The sequence below is a fragment of the Cyprinodon tularosa genome, unplaced genomic scaffold (assembly GCF_016077235.1).
Source record: "Cyprinodon tularosa strain WSP-4 unplaced genomic scaffold, ASM1607723v1 ctg120, whole genome shotgun sequence".
Classification (NCBI taxonomy): Eukaryota; Metazoa; Chordata; class Actinopteri; order Cyprinodontiformes; family Cyprinodontidae; genus Cyprinodon; species Cyprinodon tularosa.
In genome coordinates, this window is record NW_024038004.1 from 3499441 (window position 1) to 3521492 (window position 22052).

The 22052-nt window shown below is 38.8% G+C and overlaps 1 protein-coding gene across 1 annotated transcript; it reads right to left on the reverse strand.

Moving 5' to 3' along the window:
- Window positions 1-3457: 3457 nt before the first annotated feature.
- theg (theg spermatid protein) lies at window positions 3458-21626 on the reverse strand. Its single transcript, XM_038273822.1, has 7 exons — window positions 21377-21626; window positions 7146-7248; window positions 7010-7071; window positions 6870-6927; window positions 6441-6567; window positions 4551-4710; window positions 3458-4466 (listed from the first exon to the last, which is right to left on the reverse strand). Exons 2-7 carry the CDS (start codon window positions 7205-7207, stop codon window positions 4219-4221), a joined length of 717 nt encoding a protein of 238 aa, XP_038129750.1. The 5' UTR covers window positions 7208-7248; window positions 21377-21626; the 3' UTR covers window positions 3458-4218.
- Between the last annotated feature and the right edge of the window lie 426 nt (window positions 21627-22052).

The window sequence follows — 22052 nt, forward strand, 5'->3', positions numbered from 1 at the left end:
GGGCTGTGTGGGAGGGGTTCCCAAAATAATGAACAACTTTTAAAGCGTGGATTTAATAAACCCTGATTTTTAAAAACGCATAGATCAAATTTTCTATATTAAAACGATCAAAAATAAAAGGTTACCAGTAAATAAGTCTTCAAAACCTTTTTTTTGTGTCTCCTAATGAAGCCTTCATTGGTGCCACAAGTTTATCTTATGAGAAAAATTAGAAATGATGAGTGCACAACTGCCTGCCTGCTTCAGGATGTCTGTTGGAGTATTTTCCCCCAAATGCTGTTTTCTGCTCTAATGATTTCCTAGTGATGCTGCAACTTGTCACATTCATAATAGCACACTGAATTACTCTAAGGTGCATTAGACACATATTAAGGTGAGTCACTTCTTTCATGAGAACAACAACAAAAAAAGAGGTAAAACTATGCCAGAAAAAAAAACAAAAAAACAAAGTTGAACTTGAAATGAGTTAACTTCCTGCTTAAGAGGATATGTTTGTTAATATAAAATTGTAAAAACTGATGTCAGATCTACAGTGTTTAGACCAGTGGTGGATCTTGGGGGTGGCTACTTGGGCTACAGCCCTGGATGTTTTCCCAAAAGCCCCAGATCTAAGAGCTGATCTGTGTAAAATGTGCAGTACTGGAATTCACCAGAGAGTGGCAGCATGCAGAAGCAGAAGTGTTTCCCTCTGCTTTCCAGCTCAGTCCAGGTGGCTAAAATATTAGATTTTCCTCTCATAACTCTGGTAAATAATGATCAAATGTCACAAAATCCACAGGATCTGTTGTTGATGAAGAGAGGAATAAACACAGTTAAAGACTTGCAGGTAGATAAAATTATTCCCATGTTATGGAGGGGGAACAGATAATTTCAGGCAGCTGAAATATCCATTCTATCCTCCTCCTCCCATATCTTAGGAAATATGTGTGATAGCATGTCATATGCCTGAAATTTTCCTAATCCAGTAATCTGTCATATTTTACATCAGAATGGGATTTACCAGAAAACCTACACTCTCACCTTCACCCTCAGGGCTCAGCCCCTGACCTCCTAGAATCCTAGATCCGCCCCTGGTTTAGATACTGTCTACAAAATCACTACATCCATCTACCAAATGCTCTCATTACCGGAGCAGGAACACCAAAGCTACACAGCCCAGACTTCACTAAATAGGATTGTTCTGCTCCATCATGTCCCAAAATGCTGCTGAAAGATGGAAAATAAAAATTGCAAATGAACTGATTTAAATTATTACCTTTTAATTTGAAACCCTTTTTTTCCCCATTTTTGTTCAAATGAAAGAATCTGATCTCGATCCAAATCATCTCCTCTACTAAAACCTAGAACTTTTAATAACTTTAAAGTTTACTTTGTGGTCACAAAAATTATTTACTTAGCTATTAAAAACTGAATAGATGCCTATCAATATAGTAATCAATCCAAGTGATTATTTTGAATGTTTGCGCCTTTATTTATCATCTTTTGGTGTTACTGCTAAATCTACTCAAGCTTCTTTTTATCTGGTAGAGATTGTTCCATGAACTATAGGATTAATTTTACAGATTGATATTGCTAGCTTATTGAACTGATTAGTTTTGTCCGGACTCCAGTCTGTGTGTTTGTCTTTTTTGTGTTGTTCTCCCTTCCACCAGCAGGAGGCGCCTGGTTGTGGTCCGCCTCCTCACACACCTGATGATGGTTGCCTCATTAGCGGAGTGTTCTAACCCCTTGCTCACACTGGCTCCGGTGCGGTTACCGAGCCGACAGAGACCGCAACTCCCGCACACCCCCTCTCACACTGCCCTTTTGACTACGGTGCGGTGCGGCTCTGCGGCTCCGGCAACAGGTCCGGAGATTTAACAGAAGTTCATTTGAGTTCACGTAACTTCACGCGATAACACGGCCCAAATAAAGGATTTTTGCGAGAGCTTGTTGCGGAGGGCTCCGGCACGCCGCAAGGATAGCTTTCTTGCGGAATTTTCTGCAGCGCCGGAGTGTCTCGGTAACCGCAGCCGGACAGCTCAGCAGCCGGTGAGAGAGGTTTACGTCTTTTTAATGACTTGGAATCACTGCGGCGCCGCACCCACCGCACCGCAACGGTAAGACCGGAGTCGGTGTGAGCCTGGGGTTAAGCTGCTGATAGCGACGCCTAACCTGACAACAGCCAGATGCATGTCTCACTCCGCCTAGCTCCGCTCACATACATCTGGGAACCCGCCATAGGAATTGCCTTTACTGAAGGCTGGGCCTTATCAAAACTCCTTGCATATGATTGGATAAGCCACTTGTCTGTCATCTTTATTGACGTGCTATTTCAACCACTCACACCGAAGCTAACCCGTGACGCTGTGAGAGGAGGAGCCATTTGGTAGATCAAGCTCTTGCCAAATCCGGTCGGGAGAAGGGCGAAAACATCGTTTCCACCAACAAAAGCCTTCAAAGCCGTTCTCTGATGTTCTTTTAATGAAACAATATCAGATAGATTGGACAACACAGAAGAAATAGCAGCATCGAGGCTAACGCTTGCTTCCTCAATGCGAGCCGCCATTGTTGTTGGAATCTCACTGTCGCTTCTCCACCCCAGGACACACCCACCCTGCGTCCTGATTGGACAGACCATAAATTCGGTTGGGGAAATCACTTTCAATGAGCGGGTTCCCAGATGTATGTGAGTGGAGCTGGGCGGAGCGAGACATGCATCTGGCTGCTGTCAGGTTAAGCGACGCCAGAGTGTTTGCCAGTTTTGGGTACTCTAGCCAAGCTGAGTTTTGCTGAGTAAGACTGAGTGCTTGTCAACCCCAGTTTTAACTTAATTCTTTGTCTTTTCTCTTGGCAGGAAGTCTTCCTGCGAACTGGACCTTTCGGACCTTCACTCCCTGAAGGAATCGACTGAGCCTTAAACCGAGCTGGGGATTCAAACTGGAGGTTTGAATCCTTCTTCCTTGAAAGGGAAGTTGAATCTACTCTCCATTTCAACCCGTTCAAGTACAGCAGTAAATCTGAGTGGCAGTCAGTTTCTCCATTCACCAACAACCATCCAAGTTCTGGGTAAACCCTGTTTCGCCCTCCACCGAATCAAAATAACTCCGATCAGATCGGAGACAATGATCCTACAACTTCTCTGGAAACGTGAGTGGACCTTCAGATCCTCTTCTCCATATCCACTTTCCCATTGAGCCTGAACTATTGTTTGTCTTCCCTTCCCCTTCCAGTTCCGGTTGAGCTGAGTTCAGGGCAACTCAGCACCGAGCCTTATCTCTTCAATAAAACTCTCTGTTTGGTCTTCTGCATTTTTGGGTCAGACCTTTAGTAAATCATGACAAGTTTATAAACATTAATTTAATTTAACTTTGGTCAATATTGCCGGAACACTAAAACCAGTAATGAGAAAGGAAAGCAAATGTGCAAAAAGTATTTTCATGCAGTACAATGAATGAGGAAATCATTGGGACACGTTTGAACTATTTTAATTTCCATATCACAGCAAACTCACAGTACTTTCTGCAAGATTTGTTTATACATTAAATATATTCAAGTGAAGAGAGATATATGTTACACTTATTAAAAAGGAAAAAAAAGATTATCTATTTAAGTAAAAACCAGAGAGGGTAATGACTATGAGTAGAGATTTACAGAGCATAAACATAATTTTGGAGTGGTCTAGTTAAATCTTGGGCTTTTACCCGATAAGGACTTCGTTACATGACATCAAGGAAGCTGTTCATGCCCAAAGTTCTTTAATGTGGCTGAATTTAAACATCCTCCTCCTCAGTAAAAGGACCAAATAAATGCCTGTAATGGTCTTTCTGGAAGTAGGTGCCAATCTTAACTTTCAAGACTTAATAAAAATAGGGGGAAAAAGTCCTAAAATTCTCCCTTGAGGAAATAGCAAACTTAATTTAAGAAAAAAAGAATGCACCCAATCAATTGCATATGCCATCTCTTAGAAAAAAAAACCTACACAGTGATGCTTTTGTTTCAGATGATGGCAGTTTATGTGCTTCTCATAAGGTGATAACACTCTGATACATCAAGACAACAGTTGTAAAACCATTAGTCTTTAAGGAGTCTAAAATCAATCAGCTAATTCCAAAAATATTAAACCCTAAGGCAATAGATGGAGCAAATGAGTTTAAGGTTGCTTAAATTGAAAATAATCTTATTGAGCCTTGAAAACTAAATTGAGAACAACAGAAATCTCTCCAGGGATAACATGAGTCACCATTCCTTTGAACTATATTTCCGAGGCAGAGGCAAACAGAGCTCCTGTATTCGAGTGGAGGGATTAGCAGAGCGAGCAGCCCGGCTAACAACATACGGGTTGTACCCCTCAAACAGTGCTTTTCTTCTTTTGGGGTAGGACAGCTCACAAAGTCTCTGGCTGGCTACATGATGTCTGGCCGCTTTGGAAACTGGCCAGCATACTGGGCGCTCTCCCTTATACTCAGGGTGGTTATGCTTTGGAGCTAGAGAAACAAATATATTAAAAACCAAGCAGAACAATGGCAACATCTCATAAAAAACACAGCATAAAGGAAACTTATACTCACTGGCTAGTACCTCTATATGGGCAGATGTTCTTGAGGCCAACTGGGTGGTAGGTCGAGGTTCAGATCTGCAGCTAGATAACACTTGAAGTTGTTGTCTCCTCGGCTGGGCGAGCTCTCTAAGCCGTGAGGAGGCAACTGCTGATTGTGTCCCTCGACTCACCTGCAGAGAAGACCGATTAAATACAAGACAAACCCAATCTAGCTGGAGTGGCTCGTAGGATAGTAAAGTAGGAAGTTTAAAATGGTACAGTAAAGCTGGTCAGAGATTATGTGAAAATAGATTAAGCAAATATAGGCTGTAACCAATAATGTATTATTTCTGAATAGCATAATTTAGGCCAGTTTCAATGCCATAAAGGTAACAATTTTGAAGTTGCAAATCATAAAATGAAATTTCAAGCCAGCTTCTTCAGCCGTTCACGAATGAGGGGAAGATGGAGCGGGAGATCAATAGGCAGATTGGTACGGCGTCTGCTGTGAAGCATGCCCTGTATTGGTCTGTTGTGGTGAAGAGAGAGCTGAGCCAAAAAGCAAAGCTCTGGATTTACCGGTCGATCTACGTTCCTACTCTCATCTACGGTCATGAGCTTTGGGTCATGACCGAAAGAACGAGATTATTTTTCTTCATAGTGTGTCTGGGATCTCCCTTAGAGATAGGGTGAGGAGCTCAGTCATTCGGGGAGGATTTAGAGTAGAGTCACTGCTCCTCCACATCGAGAGGAGCCAATTGAGGTGGCCTGGGCATCTGGTTAGGATGCCTCCTGGACGTCTCCCTGGTGAGGTGTTCCAGGCACGTCCCACCGGGAGGAGGCCCAGGGACCCAGGACACGCTGGAGGGACTATGTTTGTCGGCTGACCTGGGAGCGCCTTGGATTCCCCAAAAGGAGCTGCCCCAATGGATGGATGGATGGATGATCAAATTTGAACCCAAAAACATATGGACATCTAGCTGTTAAATATGTTTTGACATATGTGTGGCTTTAAAACTTTTTCAAAATGTAACAGAATCAAAATTATTGAATTTATTGAATGTAAAGGACTTATTTGCAGTTTTTGGTGAATGGCAAATTAAAATGAGGTACATTTAAAGGAATAGCCGTCAATTTTATTCTTTTAAGTTTCCGATTTACCATGCACCATTGTGCAGACCCAAATGGAGAATTATTTGTTGCACTAAATATTTATCTTAGGACACTCTTCATTTTAGGTGAAGTCACCAACAGTATAAAGTGCTATAATTTTTATTCAAAACTTGTTGTATAACAAGCTTTCAATTATGTTTCTGGTTTCATGAAATTCTATATGGCTAAATAGAGTAGTAGTGGCTGGGGAAAAAAATTTGCTGTTTGGGTTGTGCAAAATCGGAAACTTGAGTGGAAGTTCACCTAGGTGTAAAATCTGACCAAAACAAAAAAAAAATAATGTGCAGTCCAGGCCAACTAATTAGTAGATTAATGGATCTTAGATCATGAAGAGGATTTAGTATAATTGAAGTCTCCCTATATTGCTTGGCATTCATCAAAGTGCACAGGTGCTTCAAAGTTCATCCCTTCGTCTGTAAAATTTAGCTTATCTTATAACTTGGCTTATGGAGCCACCAGATTAATGAGAAAAACCCTCAGATCCCTTAACTATGTGAGATTTTTCTGTTTCTCCTGGGAGAACCCAATCCATTCCCAGACATGCGTAGAATATATTTCATTCTATTGTTTCCAGTTTGTGTAGGAATCCTGACTCTATCCTTATTCCATTCGTGAAGAAACATTACATTCAACTTCCCTGCTTATAGAAGAGTCTGACATTCAAAGAGGATTAAGATTTTCTTGTTCAGGGGATACAAAAGCAAAAGCAGTCCAGTGCCAGAACCAGAATTTACATGCTGCTACTCACAGGTGTTGGCAGAGGGCGGCCAGGCTGCCACCCTGGAGCAGGGGGGCGAGGCTGAGCCAATTTACATAGTCGTTCAGAAGGGACGGCCCTAAGAGCCCATTTACTGACCTCCCAAATGGGAGAAAGTCTGAGGGAGGAGATAAATGAAATGGAAAAATAATAGGAAATAAGAGTTATAAAGAAAGACTGATCACTTTATCACAGAGTAATATTAAATGCATGAGGAAAATCTAGAAAAGATGGTCATTGTTACATGAGACAAACAGAGATACTTTTCTCAAATTTGTTTGTAGTGACAGTCCGTCATATATCAACATTAGAAATGTTTTGACAAGAATGGTATCCATATAAAACATCGATAGAATTACGATTCTACTTAGGTAGCAAAATAACTGCCTTAATAAATATATGCATATTAAAAACATTTACGGGATTTGAGTGTTGAAGATTTTCCTGCTGGTCAAGTCTGACCAGCGAGATGTCAACTCTGTGCAAAAGCAAAGAGAAAGAATATTAATGTAGATTCACACATTTTTTATCTAATTTGTACCAAAAAAGGTAAAATATACCAATTTGGGTAGTGGATTCAGTCTTCTCCTGCGGTAGTTTATCTAGCCAGTAAACAGAGCGACTGAAAAATAACAAGAGGCTCACTTACATAAGGACAACAGTAAAGTAGCAGCTGGTGAAGTTACTCCCTCCTACCGGTTCAGATATCTGAGATGGTTCAGCTTAGGCTGAGAGAGTTGTTGAAATCGAGATCCCATTACAGCAGTCTGAGCTGATGCCAAAAATACTGCTAAGAAACCTTAAGCAAAGCAGCCAAAACAAAAATACTGCAGTTTATTATAAAAGTATCTATACCCATTTAATAGACAATTACTATTACAACATCAAGTGTTTAAAATTTGGATTATGTAATCAGAGGTGTCAAAAGTATTTATGTTTATTATTCAAGCAGAAGTATAAAATATACTGTTTAAAAACCCATTTGTAGAAGTTAGAGTATCAACTTGAGATTTGTACTCAAGTAAAATAGTAAAAGTACAATTTTTAAAACCACTTCAATTATAAAAGTAAAAGTAATGCGGAAAAAAAGATAATAGATGCTTTAAACCTCATACTGGTTACTGCAAAACCCCATTAAAACATTTTTTTCTACAATTCTGGATGATAACTTCTGTATACTTAATTTTCTTAGTTTTACAAGTAATGGCATATGTGTCAAATTTTCACTTTGCATCATCTTGAAAAAACATTTATTTTGGTATGTGTCGAACAACAAGTTCCAAAGAAATTGCCTGATGGCAGCAGAGATGCCATAACAAATTATTTTGATGTTTTTTTGATTTTTTTCTTAAATACTTACTGAATAAACTGAAATGAAACAAAACTAACAAGTCTATTTCTAAAATGTAAGGAGTCGAAAGTAGATCTAATTGCAAAAAGAATGTAAGGACGAGAAGTAAAAAGTTGTCTAAACAATAATTACTCCAGTAAGTATAGATAGACAAAATTTTGACTTCAGTGTTCTTTTTTCAGATGGATCATCAAAATAAGTGGTCCTCCTAATTGTCAATCATTCTGGTGATATTTTTACTTAAGGCCGTCCTATGTGCTCGTCCCCATTTTCACTTACCGGTGGTGAGTCTGACATAGTGGAAAAATTGCAAATCTTCTTTTGGAAAGTAAGCTTGTATGAGCAATGCAAACTAGACTCCTGCAACGGGTCGGGTACCCGTGGGTCCCCAACGGGTCACCCGCTAAAATGCTCTTTTGCGGGTGAAAAATACATAAATAAAAATAAACGGGTCGGGGGTCGGGCGGATATTTTTTTAGTGCGGAAGGGTAGTTGGTGATTTTTTTTTTATGCATGTGTGTTGTTATGGACATCAGAAATGTTATATTAATCAGGCACTGGGGTCACCCTTGTTGTACCTTAAAGCCCTGCCGGCAGTGTGGGCTTCCCTCCAAAAAGGCCACAGTCAGTGCATACACGTCTGCTGCAGTGTTAATGGCGCTGTTCTGCAGCGCAGCGTACTATAGCCTATTACTTGATGTGTTAACGGGTCGGGTTGCGGGTTAAATATCAACGGGTCGGGTCGGGTTCGGATTTGAATTGAAGATATCTGCGGGTGAGGGGTCGGGTTCGGTAGTCATCCTAACGGGTGCGGGTTGGTAAAACTCGACCCGTGCAGGACTCTAATGCAAACAGCAACTTTTAAACAGAGCATGCAGGAGGAGAAATGGGTCTGTGCATGCTCTCACACGCATTTATAAAGCAAACTAATTTGGCAAATTATTGTTTATTATGGTGTTGTTGTTGTCTACAGAGGAAGTTTGATCCATACACATCTGAATCTACAACCTTGTAAATTAAGCATTTTGTTCAATGTAAGCAAATAATAACCTACACTAGTAGGTAGATTTGTAAATAAAGCAGATACTGTTGTTCAGATACAATCAACCTTATCATGAACTTGAGCTGCAAATTCATGGAAAATTCAGTTTCTATATATTATTAATAGATTTTCATCGTTTTTGTTTTCCCATCTCTTGCCATTTATCTCCACCAAGGTTATGTGTTTAGGGTAGTTTGTGTTTGTTTGTCTGTCTGTCTGTGTACAGGGTAACTTGAAAAATGGTAAATGGCATGTACTTATATAGCGCCTTTATTCAAGTTAGGAGACTTGACCAAAGCGCTTTACACTACATTCATTCACCCATTCACACACACACTCACACACTAATGGTGGCAAGCTACATTGTAGCCACAGCTGCCCTGGGGCTCACTGACAGAAGCGAGGCTGCCGTACACTGGCGCCACCGGGCCCTCTGACCACCATCAGTAGACAATGCAGGTGAAGTGTCTTGCCCAAGGACACAACGACAATGAAAGTCGGAGTCGGGGCTTGAACCGTCAACCCTTCGATTACAGGGCAAACTCCTCCATCCAACGCCACTGTCGCGAAAAGTTATGGAGAACGTTCTTGATTAGATTCAGTCACAATGGCTGTTCTGGATTTATAGTATTTTGGTAAGAATATCATTGAAGATAATGTATTTGAATCAATTGCATTAACTTTCACTAAACAAAACCCAATTTGATTACTAACAAATGGACTGTTTTCAAGTATTTAATTTATCATAATTTTGTTACGCTAATGTTAACGTAACGAGATTAGAATATTACATCTGTCCGATATAAACACAATTTTAAAGAGATGTGGGTTTAAGAAGACAAAGTGTGTTTCATGCCTCTTTAAAGGTAATAGTTTAGAGGTCCCGTTAATCTGACAAAAAGCATCATTAGAGAAAATATGAAGACTTTTTTTTATGCATATTATTTGCAAACAAATCTTGGATCATTTTTATATAATAACCTTCATAATATTACATTTGAATATGATGAAACAAGATTACATACTCTTAAGAATCTGTCCCATTTGCATTTTGATTTTGAGCCTTAATATGATTCCAGCACACAGTGTGATAAGCAGTCAAAGGTGCTGTTTGAGGCTGAACCAAAGTATGCAGAGGAGCTGTCCAATACAGAACTGAATATAAGCTCAGTAATTCCTGTTCGATTCAAATCTTCAAGAGAAACATAGATCAAATGTTAAATACCTATAAATATTAGCAGTTTCTATCTAATGTTTGTTGCAACATATCAAAATCTCATTCTCCAGAGAGGGACATATTCAGCTGTCTCATTTGTCAGCAGAGGAGCACGCACAAGATCATCGACCAGCTCAACTTTCCACAGTTTAAGACGGAGATGCTGCAGTTTTGCCAGAAGATCTGTCGCTTTACCGTCACAAGGTGGACTCACTGAATTATACTAAAAAAATATCTGTGTTTTGTTTTGCCTATAATTACATAAGTATTTACCGTATTAAGAAATTCTATAATTTAAAGCACAATAAACAAGTTTTATTCCGTTGAAATTGCAAAGTATTTATAGATAGATACATGCATACACACACAGACACATGGGGCCAAAAGGTATTTAGTCAGCCCCTAATTGTGCAAGTTCTCCTACTTAAAATAATAAGAAAGGTCTGTCATTTTCATCATTGGTACACTTCAACAACTATGAGAGTCGAAATGAGAAAAAAAAAATCCAGGAAATCACATTGTATATTTTAAAATAATTTATTCACTCAGTGAATAACACATTCATAAATGAAACTTCACAATCATTTAAAGTAAATAAGACACCTACATAATCTCAGATGTTCCGAAGAAATATTCAATTCATCCACTTTTGAATAGTATTTATATTCAAACATCGCTCTTGCTCTAACCACGCTCTTTTTGGACTGGGAGGAAGCTGGAGAACCCGGAGAGAACCCACGCATGCTCAGGGAACACATGTAAACTCCATGAAATATTCAATTCATCCACCTTTGAATAGTATTAATATTCTAACATCGCTCTTGCTCTAACCATGCTCTTTTTGGACTGGGAGGAAGCCGGAGAACCCGGAGAGAACCCACGCATGCTCAGGTAGATGGATAGATAGATGGATGGATGGATGGATGGATGGATGGATGGATGGATGGATGGATGGACGGACGGACGGATGGATGGATGGATGGATGGATGGATGGATGGACGGACGGACGGACAGACGGATGGACGACAGATAGAGAGATACAGAGAGAGATAGATAGAGAGACAGACAGGGTCCAATACACATATAAAATAAGTAGCATTGATATTAATTTTTTGTTGAGAGACAAAGGCCAAAGCAGTTTATGTTTGAGAAAAAATTCTTTACTCTTTTCCAAAATTTCTTGCGGGTTTTGACTTCAACCAGATGTGAGGGATCTTTACAGCTTGTTAAGTTTGTGTTATCCTGGACATGGAGTTTGGTATCTTCAGACTTTTTTGAGAGTTTTTCCTCAGTTTTTAGTTGTCTGTCCATCACCACACACCTGGAACTGGGTGGTGATGCGTGTTTCTGTTCAGAGAGACTAACTGATGCTGGTAATCTTTTGTGGAACAGGGGTGGGTCCAAATTAGGCTTCAATAAGGAGGAATCGACTGTAAAACCTGTATGTTCTGATAAGCTACTCTGTATTCTCTCTTGTTGATCACCTAAATGAGATAGAACTTGAGATTGATTAGGTATAATCATAATAACGGGATTAAATGTGACATTTTTAGACTTTTTCTCTATTTCCACCACCTTTTTGATGGAACTACTAGTCATTATTGTTCCCTTCTTAAGTGGAATGCTCAGTATTTTCTCTTTTTGATCACCACAATCAGTTTGCTGTTGATTATTAGTCGGCAAGATGGTTGTTGATCTGATAATAGGTGATTCTGTGTATAAATCTGACTGAATCACTGGGTTTGTTTGAGGAGAGGGGGTCCCGCGGCACAAGGCAGGGATATCTAACCTTTCTGATGTCATTAATTTGTAAGTTCTCATTGCCTCATGGGCTTCAAGTACATAAGAGCTGCTGCTGTCAAAGTTAGACAAATGGTCCATGGTAATAAAGTTGTGTTTAAGTGCAGCGGCTGAGGTAATACGTTCCTGAGGTGTAGGAACTATCATTTGCTTTAGAAAATCTATGAAACTTAGTAAATCCTCCCTTTCAGCGGGGTCTTGTGTTGCTGGACGGATTTCCAGCAGGTCGTCCAAAGACTGCAGCTTCAGCACAGGATCATACTTCTTAATTACATTTTTCCAAGACGAAAAAGTCTTACTGCAGTGTGGTTCACCCAACATTTTAACAATTGCCGCCAATGTTTTGTCACGAGTACCATAATCAAACAAGAAATACTTAAGGTAGAAGTAGATCAAAGTGATGCCTAGACACCACATATCCAAACTGGCATCTGGCTTGTCACGCATAATTCCCTCCGGAGGAATGAAAATAAGAGGGTTAGGATAAAAATTTGACATTGATCCTATCTCCTCAGTGAAACCCATATCAATTAATTTCACTTTTAGAGAGGACCAGTCTACCAGCATTATGTTGTTAGGCTTGATATCTTTATGTACTATTCCATTACTATGTAGAAAATCTAAACCCACCAGTACCTGTTGAGCAATAAGTCGAATATCATACAAATGTAGTCCACTACCTACAACGAATTCTGTAAACATTAGCAAATCGATAGCCAGTTCTTCAAACACAAGACAAGGGTTTGTTTTGTAGTTAAAATCTTCATAAAACTTCACTATGTTGTAGTTGTCCGCTCCAAGTTCTTTGATTTTGTTCAAGATTTTTTTTTCCGCATTTGAACAGGTATTAACCCCGTCTATTCCAACTTTTATTACAACCATCTCTGTAGTTTCTTGGTTTCTACACCTCATAGTTATAGCTGTTACTCCTTTACCCACAATACTTATGAAGAGGTATTTGCTTGTTTCAGATTTGAAAACAAAATCATTTGTTGAAAAACTGTCCGAGCAAAATGTTTCACTATAAGTTGTTTTTGCTTCAAAAGGAGTCTGGATGGTCTTATTGTCATCCAGTGGAGCTGAAGAAACAACCATTTTACTTCTTAGTGTGGCATTGTTGCCTGGACAGACAGAAGAGGTGGTTTCTCTTTCTTCAGGGTTGTATGAGGCTCCCAACCTTTCTGATGTCATGAGTTTGTAATGAGATGAAAAAACGACCATTTTAAGTCTTAGTGTTTTATATTTGAATTGACAGACACAAGAGGAGGTTTCTCTTTCTTCAGAGTTGTATGAGGCTCCCAACCTTTCTGATGTCATGAATTTGTATGTTCTCATTGCCTCATGGGCTTCAAGTACATAAGAGCTGCTGCTGTCAAAGTTAGACATATGGTCCATGGTAATAAAGTTGTGTTTAAGTGCAGCGGCTGAGGTAATACGTTCCTGAGGTGTAGGAACTAGCATTTGCTTTAGAAAATCTATGAAACTTAGTAAATCCTCCCTTTCAGCGGGGTCTTGTGTTGTTGGACGGATTTCCAGCAGGTCGTCCAAAGACTGCAGTTTCACAACTGGATCATACTCCTTAATTACATTTTTCCAATACGAAAAAGTCTTACTGCAGTGTGGTTCACCCAACATTTTAACAATTGCCGCCAATGTTTCGTTAAGAGTATAACAATCAAACAGGAGAGCTTTAAAGTAGAAATAGATCAAAGTGAGGCCTAGACACCACATATCCGAACTGGCATCTGGCTTTTTACGCATAATTACCTCCGGAGGCATGAAACCAACAGGGTTAGTATAAATATTTGACATTGATCCTATCTCCTCAGAGAAACCCATATCGATTAATTTCACTTTTAGAGAGGAGCGGTCAACCAACATTATATTGTTAGGTGTGATACATCTATGTACTATTCCATTACTATGTAGAAAATCTAAACTGACCAGTACCTGTTTAGCAATAAGCCGAATGTCACTTAAATGTAGTCCACTACCTACAATTGTTTCTGTAAATCTTAGCAAATCGATATCCAGTTTTTCAAACACGAAGCAATGTTTTGTTTTGTAGTTAAAATCTTCATAAAACTTTACTATGTTGTAGTTGTCAGGTCCAAACTCTTTGATTTTTCTCAAGATTTGTTTTTCCCTATTCGTCATATCCGCGATCTCTGGCACTAATTTAATTGCAACAATCTCTCTGGTGTCCTGTTTTATGCACTGGACAATTCGTCCAGTTTGTCCAAAGTGCACAGTTCCATTAAAGCGGTATTTGTTTGTTTCAGATCCAAAATCCGTCTCGTTCTCCAAGTCTAAATATTTACAATTTGGCTTCATTTTGAAGAATTGAAAATCACCCAAATGACCTGGTCTGATCACCTTGGCTGGTGTTTGGAACTAATGATATGGTAAGATGAAAGTCTTATCAGGACTGGACACGCCCACTGTGACATCACCATGTGTGATGTCATAGTGGGCGTGTCCCACGTCTTATCAGGACTAGACACGCCCACTATGACATCACCATGTGTGATGTCAAAGTGGGCGTGTCCCACCCGCCAACACACACTGTGTGTATGTGTGCACATATATATATATATGTGTGTATGTGTGTGTACATATATATATATATGTGTGTGTATTTGTGTGCACATATATGTATATATGTGTGTGTGTGCACATATATGTATATATATGTGTGTGTGTATTTGTGTGCACATATATGTATACATGTGTGTGTGTGTACATATATGTATATGTGTGTGTGTGTGTGTGGAATATGTATATCAATAATTTTTTATTTTATTTATTTTTTGTGTATGTTTTAAACAGGCTGCAAAGATGCTGCTTTTGCAAAGAAGTAGAAGTACAACAGGATGAGACAGCTGGTGTTGACGAGCAAGAGGAGCCTAGTCCTTCCTATTGCCTGCAAACAAACAGAGTTTGGCTCATATCAAGGTGAGGCTTCCTTCCTTGAGAAGTTACCAATTTTATCAGTTTTATAACTTTTGTAGTTATGCACAAAAGTTTACACTGCATTAAGAATTAAATCTGATTCTCTATGTCTGAGAAAGTATTAAAATTGAATTGATTTTGTTGATTTTAATCATTTTATTCACTGTCTGATTTGATTGCTTAACAAACAAAAACCTTTGTGTTCCAACCAAGATTTTTTTTTATTTAAATAAAAGACGAACATACATTTACTACATTACCCAACCCTTTCAGCGCATCGTCTGTCTGTCCATTTGTCGCTTTTCAGCCTATGCTCTTTCTTATAATTTTTTTTTTTGCCTTTGATTTTGCTGTTGTTGGAATCATTAACACTCATTTTTGTTTTCTGTCATCTTTCAGAAAGTATCAAATCATCCAAAAAGCTAATCTTGAAATTGCCTACAAAGCCTTAGCTGAGGGGTTGGAAGAAAAAACTTTTTCCAAGTTAGAGGAAGAAGTGGAGGTTGAAGCTCAGGGAGGGGTTTGCCTTTGCCAGCAACGCTCACTTGATCCTATGAGAGGTGACGATCAGAGCCTAGACCAAGAAATGGTCTGCTTCAGAGAGACTCCTGCTGCCCTATGGAAGCTTCCCCAGTGGAACAGCCACCACAGAGAGACGCAGAGCTGCTAGATCAAGACAGGGTCGTTCTTAAAGTCATTATATACTGTGGCCCGCTTGGTAGCTGAACCAGACAGCCAGGTGAGCTCACAGTACTCCATAGCTGCAGAAGAGCGGGAGAGGAGGACAGAAAAACCTCCACAGACGCCACTAACAAACAACAGCTCACAGGGCCCACTTACTGAAAAACAGGTAGAAATTCCCACAAGAATCCCAAGGCGAACTAATGGAACACAAACAAGGTTAGTTTAATGCCAAAAAACGAAAGTTACGACTGTAACTACGGTTCTATGAATCCCGGATGACCGCCAGAGGCAGTGCTTAAAGCATGAATGATCACTCTTGCGCATGCATAGGTTGAGAATCTTATACCAACATAGTCACGTGTGACCCCCGGTGACACCGGTGTGCCTATATAGTCACGCGACAGCGACAGCTCAGTCCCTTAATCTTCTCGCGAAAACACAATGATTCCGAGGGACCGAGCGCTCTGGCGGTCATCCGGGATTCATATAACCGTAGTTACAGTGGTAACTTTCGTTCTATCTCATCCCTACTGACCCCCAGAGGCGGTGCTTAAAGCACGGATGATGATTACCAACAGAGTCCTGAGGAATCACACACAGAAACAACAACCCAAAACATGCCCACCTCACTGGGAAGATGGTGCGCGCTCGGACAGGATCCCCTGCATTGGGTGAGGGGTGGCCAAGCTAACCCTGTAAAACCTAGCAAAGGTATTCGGGGATGACCAAGAGGCTGCTGAACAAATAGTCCCCAGAGTGACACCAGTCACCAGCGGGGGGTTGGAGGCCCTGCCAAATGTACGCCTGTTCCACTATATCCACAATGCAACGTGCAAGGCGCTGTTTAGAAAGGGCCTGCCCCTTGCGTTGCCCCACGTAGTAAACAAACAGATTATCCGACTGACGGAGAGAAGCTGTGAGACTGACATATGCCTTCAGTGCCCGAACAGGGCAGAGAAGCTCATCAGGCCCATCCGTATCAAGGCGAGCAAGCTGGAGGGGCACAGTGTGGCTCGCGGATGAAGTCACTTTAGCCGACCTAATTATCCCTACCAATAATTCGATGTGAGCAACATGTTTATAATTTACAGCAGTAGTTGTTGCAGCAGTGGCTTCTTTTCCTCTCGCAGCTCCTCTGCCTGGTCTCTCCTGTCCCTTTCACGTAGCAGCGCATGGAAATGTGCTGCGCTGTTTAACTCCACTCTCATTGGTTGTTCTGCCTTAGGTTCCGCCTTCTCTCTGATTGGCTGTTTTCTAGTCTGCGTGTTTATTCACAATAGAATGCCACGGTTACTACAATTAATATTAGGCTACAAAACAAGTCCCAATAAAAAAAAAATGAATATCATGTACACTAAAAAACAAAAACCTTTTTTTTCTTTTATAAAACGAAATATTCTGAGTCAGCCAGGAGTTCTGAAGACTGCTGGAAAAATGGGCAAATAAAGGCTGTAAGCCATCAACATTTCTGATTCTTAGCCACAGCCACCAAAAAAAAGAAAATGTGAGGGTTTCCTTTTTACCGATATTTAGTTGCTATTACTGTTTTAATTTTTGGATGACTCTTTGAGGAAGTTCAGGTATAATTATTAGCAGGTGTTATTCCTCTTATAAAGTATAACAACAAGAAATGGCGTCTAAACATCTGCTGTTTTTAGTTTAATAATAGTATTAGTAGTAGTAATAGTAATAATAGTAATTTAATTGACTATTTATACATCTAGAAATAGGATAATCTTACATAGATTTCCACACAAACTATAAGTGAATTAGTACAAACATTAATGTCTGGTAAAAATGCTGGAATCTGGCTGTTTATTTTGGGTAATATCAAATTACAGATAAGATAGTGTTATATTGTCTTTTATAATTGTTAAAAGTGATTTTATATTTTAATACACCTCGGCTCATTCTCAGTGTTGTGTTTGGAGATGATGCCACCAAAAAAATTAAAAACATAAGGAGCTATTTAAACAGTCAGACAGTAAGCAATATAGGACAATGATAAAAGGTTGTGTTACATTTAATCCTTTACTTTTAAAAATGCACTTACACATTATATGATTATAGGAAACACAGATATCCAGTAATAATGATGCAGGGCAGCTTGTAGGTGAAGCAGCTGGCCCTTCAGTGCTTCAGGTGATGTCTAAATAAACCAGGTGAAACTAAAATATTTCCACATGAGGAGTTCTGGATGGAGAATATTGACAGAGAAGAACATTTTTTTTAATCTTATATATTATATATAAATATTGTATTTTTACAATTTTGGTATAATTACTGATCTAAGTAGGTTGCTCTGTCGGGGAAAGGCACATTTTACATTTATATTATGTTTTAGAGTCTCTATTCTCCAGTCAATGATGAGTCACTCACTAAATTAGTTGACGAAATAATCTATTAATACGATTAATTTTTTCAGCCTCAGATAAAATATATTAAATGGGCTACACAGAGTAACTACAGCCCTGATGTTCAAATTTTATAGTGAAGTTAATATTTTAATTAATGTATTATTTTGCTTGATACAGAGAGCATAGTAGGTAAACATATAAGAGTGGGGTTTAACTCTGCACAATTCTATATCTTCAAAAGAAAATGTACCTTCTCTCTTAGTCGTTTAAATGAAACCATTTTCAAAGTGGAAAACAGTCCCAATTCCAGATTCATCAGAGCCGGTGATACTTCAAACATTAATAAACAGCATCTAATGAGTGTAGTGCTTATAACATTTTTTATTAATGTAGCAAAATTATGCTTTTCTCTTTTAACAATGAATTCCTCTTATCAGTAAGGATGCTCACATCGAGCATAAAAAAGGGCATGCATATTGCATAGCACCAATGACACCTGACCAATAGTGTCACTACCAAAGTTCAAATCAAACCTACGCCCTTGCCACATACTTGGCTTTTCCAGATTAATAACTCGTCGGTGGATTATTTATTCTACAAAACAGACAACTCTCTGCAACCACAGCAAGGCAGACAGTAAGCTACAACCATAGTTTCCTCAAAACGAGTCTCCTATTGCGCTGGGAGAATTACATTGGACCCTATGGGGAGCTTGCTGCTCCAAAAATGTGCAGGAGGAGCGAGCTCTGCAAGTTACAAAATAATCAGAGAGAAATATTCAAAAGCGTCACCAAGGAGAGGTGGATTATTATCACGTGTTGGATTCGAAAATAATACTTTTATGAGGAATTTCCAAAGCCTAAATGACAAATGACACCTATTTTATTATTTGAATAAGTATAAAATGAGCAATGACTACACTATAGATCACTGTACTGCCTTCAAACTTGTAGGATGCACAGACAACCTCATCTGCATTATACTACAACTCTTACTTTGGGAAGATAGGCCAAACTGTATTTTTGGAGATTTTGTCTTTGTTATTATAAGCATATAATAGCCAATAATTACACTATACATCATTGTAGTGCCACCAAACTTGTAGGATACATAGATAACCTCCTCTAGTTCAGACTAAACTCTTACTTTTGGAATATGTGCTAAACTCTATTTTTTTTAGATTTTTTCATTGTGATTATAAGCAGGCAATGTGTGCAATCTCTGCAATAGGAACCACAGCACTGAGCATTGTGTGCACTGCACAAAGTATACCTGTCAAAAATGCAGGAAGGGCTCACCTTGGGTTTGTAAAAACAGCTAAATGGGACAATAGTAGCTTCACATGTATTGCTTCTCCTTGGGTGAAATAAATGTTACTGCTATACTGAAATCATACTGTTTGTCATTCTCTAAGCTGAAATGTTGAATGACATGAAAAGGCGAGACAAGACAAAATACAATTATTCTTTCACATAGTGAGCTTTGCAACAACATAAATGATTCTGTTGGTGAATGGACAATATAAATAGGCTCTGCCTTGCCTTGTTGGAAAAGCATGGCTATGACCTGTTCTCACCTCAGTAACTAGGACCCGTATGATATCTGGTTGTTCAATAGGTTTGCCTAAATAAAAGATTTAGATATGACTTATCAAGTTATTCCTGCAAAAAGGTCTGATGTTGCAGGGGCAGGTAATGAAAAGTGTTTGGAGCACGCTCTTGTTCTGATGCCAGTTTGTTTCAGCCTTATCCAGTCTCATGTAGACGGGCTGGTCACATCACAGGTTATTAGCATTACAACAAGGAAACTTAGCAAGGTAGAGTAAATACACAAACTTAAAGAGGGGAGGGGGGCTAGCAGGAAAACTGGAATTCTCCGGGAAATCTAGTGTTAATAGGCGTTCTCTCCCAGGAACTGGTACAGGGTTGTGCGTGTGCATTTTTCTTTAAGTGGAGAGTGCAAAAAAACTCCACAATACCTTTAAGGTAAAAAAAAAAAGTTTTAGTACTTAGTTACATTAGAACCCTGTGTGTAATAAACCAACAAAGTACTGCAAGCATACGTGTTAAAAAAGTAAATAAATCTAAGAAATATGTAGCATGAATTCACATGTACATATGTGTTCTCTATAGGTTGTTTCTTGCTTATCTTGTTTCTTATACAAAACTTTGATGATTTTTGCTTGAAACCATGAAGATGAGCTGCACAAACAAACTTGAACATAACGCTGCTGTCCTTGTTTTATCTGGACCTTATTTTATCCCTATAAGCATTTTAGTTGCTGTGGTTGGAGTTTTGACTGTTGATCGCTTCTCAGGGAAGAACTGGGTAAAGAAAGATGGAACCTTCCAATAGCTTCCTTTACATTCCAATGTGTGTTTTTCAAAAGTCAAATTCATTGCTTGTGCAAACAAAATTGACTCAATTCTGAACAGCTTTGTTTAATAATCTAATTTTGAATTATGTGTTTTTATTTACTGTAAGTGGGAACCCATAATTTATAGAAATATGCACAATTTGTTAAATATGGATGTAAATTCAGTAGAAAGGTTGACCCGATCAGTGATGAAGTTGTGAGACAGTATAAAGTAGCATTTTGTCATAAAACAGAACTGATTTTTTAGACATTTTTAATCTATTATCTGTCAATAAAAAGAATATCAGGGAGGTGCAAGGGTTAGGTGTGACACCCAGCCTGGTGTAATTTTGCATGGCGTTTGCATGTTCTACATGTAGGTGGAACTTCTCCACAGGTTCTCGGTTTACTCCCAAAGGCCTCAGACATAACCGTTAGATTAATGTAGTGTTTTTCAACCCTGGTCTTCATGGATTCCTGCATGTTTTAGATATGTTTCTGCTATTTCACACCTGATTCAAATGATGACTCCTCTGCTATCAAGTTTTGCAGAAGCCTATTAATCATGTATGATTCTCTGGAGTGATGCAACCAGGAGACGGTTGTTAATTAAGTGTATGTCTTTGTTGCCCTGTGATGGGCTGATGTCATTCTAAGGATTTAACCCAACTGTTCAATGGCCACTGGAGATAGGCAGCATTATGTTGTGCATACAAAACTTTGCCCTTAAGAGGGGACAGTAAAGGGGACGCAGACATGGGTAGAAAAAAACAACACTAAACACAACATCTACTTCTAAATGTATCATTTAAAGTCTAAACGGTAACTCAATCCAGTCTTTAGGAAGCCATGAAAATATATTTATAGTTACTCTAAATCTGAACTATTCCGTGAAAAATAAAAAATATAAAAATACAGGTAAAGCTTTGAAAAACGGTAATTTGAAAATCATGTATTTTTCTTCCACATTCATAATTTTCTTCTTTATATTTCTTTTCTTCTATCAATCTAAAAAAAAGAACTGGCTTGTGGTAACAGTTAATAAGTGAAAATGCTGCAGATACAGTATGTAACAATAGCTCTTATAAAAGCTGTTCAAAAGCTTTTTACTTTTTGAAAACGGAAAAAAGTCACGATTTTGACGACACATAGTAAAAAAAATACTCACCCTATCTTGTATTAATAGTTTAATTTTCTATCCTATTCTAGTTGTTTTCATCACCTGGTCTGCCTCTGAAGTTGCTCCTTTGTATTGACACCAACGCCTGCTGGTTGCCATGGTATCAACTGACAGCCAACCAAAGATTGTCTATACTGAGCAGAGGTGAGACCAGGCTTTTTTCTGTTGGCATTTAAATTTTCTTTTTTTTGCCATTTTTTAGCCATATTCATTATCTTAGTGTTGAATTTCTACAACATCAGCATCTTGTCACTTACCTTTCACTTTATTATGTTCTTTGACAATATGTCAGGTTTTTAGAAATCCAAACTATTTATATGTACCAGGGCTGCAACTAACGATTATTTTGCAAATTGATGAATTTGTTGATTATTTTTAATCAATCGGTTAATAATCAGATAGCAAAAGGTTCCTTAAAGAAGACTTTTTGATTAATTAAACCAGGTGAAACTAAAACTGGATAGGGGATATTGGCAGACGGAAAACTTTTATTTTAAAGGTATAGAGAAGGATTTTTGAACCACCCTCTCCACTTAAAGAAAAAACACACATGCACAACCCTGTACCCACTCCCGAGAGGGAATGTTATTTGCATTGCTCATATAAGCTTATTTTCCACAAGATTTGCAATTTTTCCACTATGTCAGGCTCACAACCGGTAAGT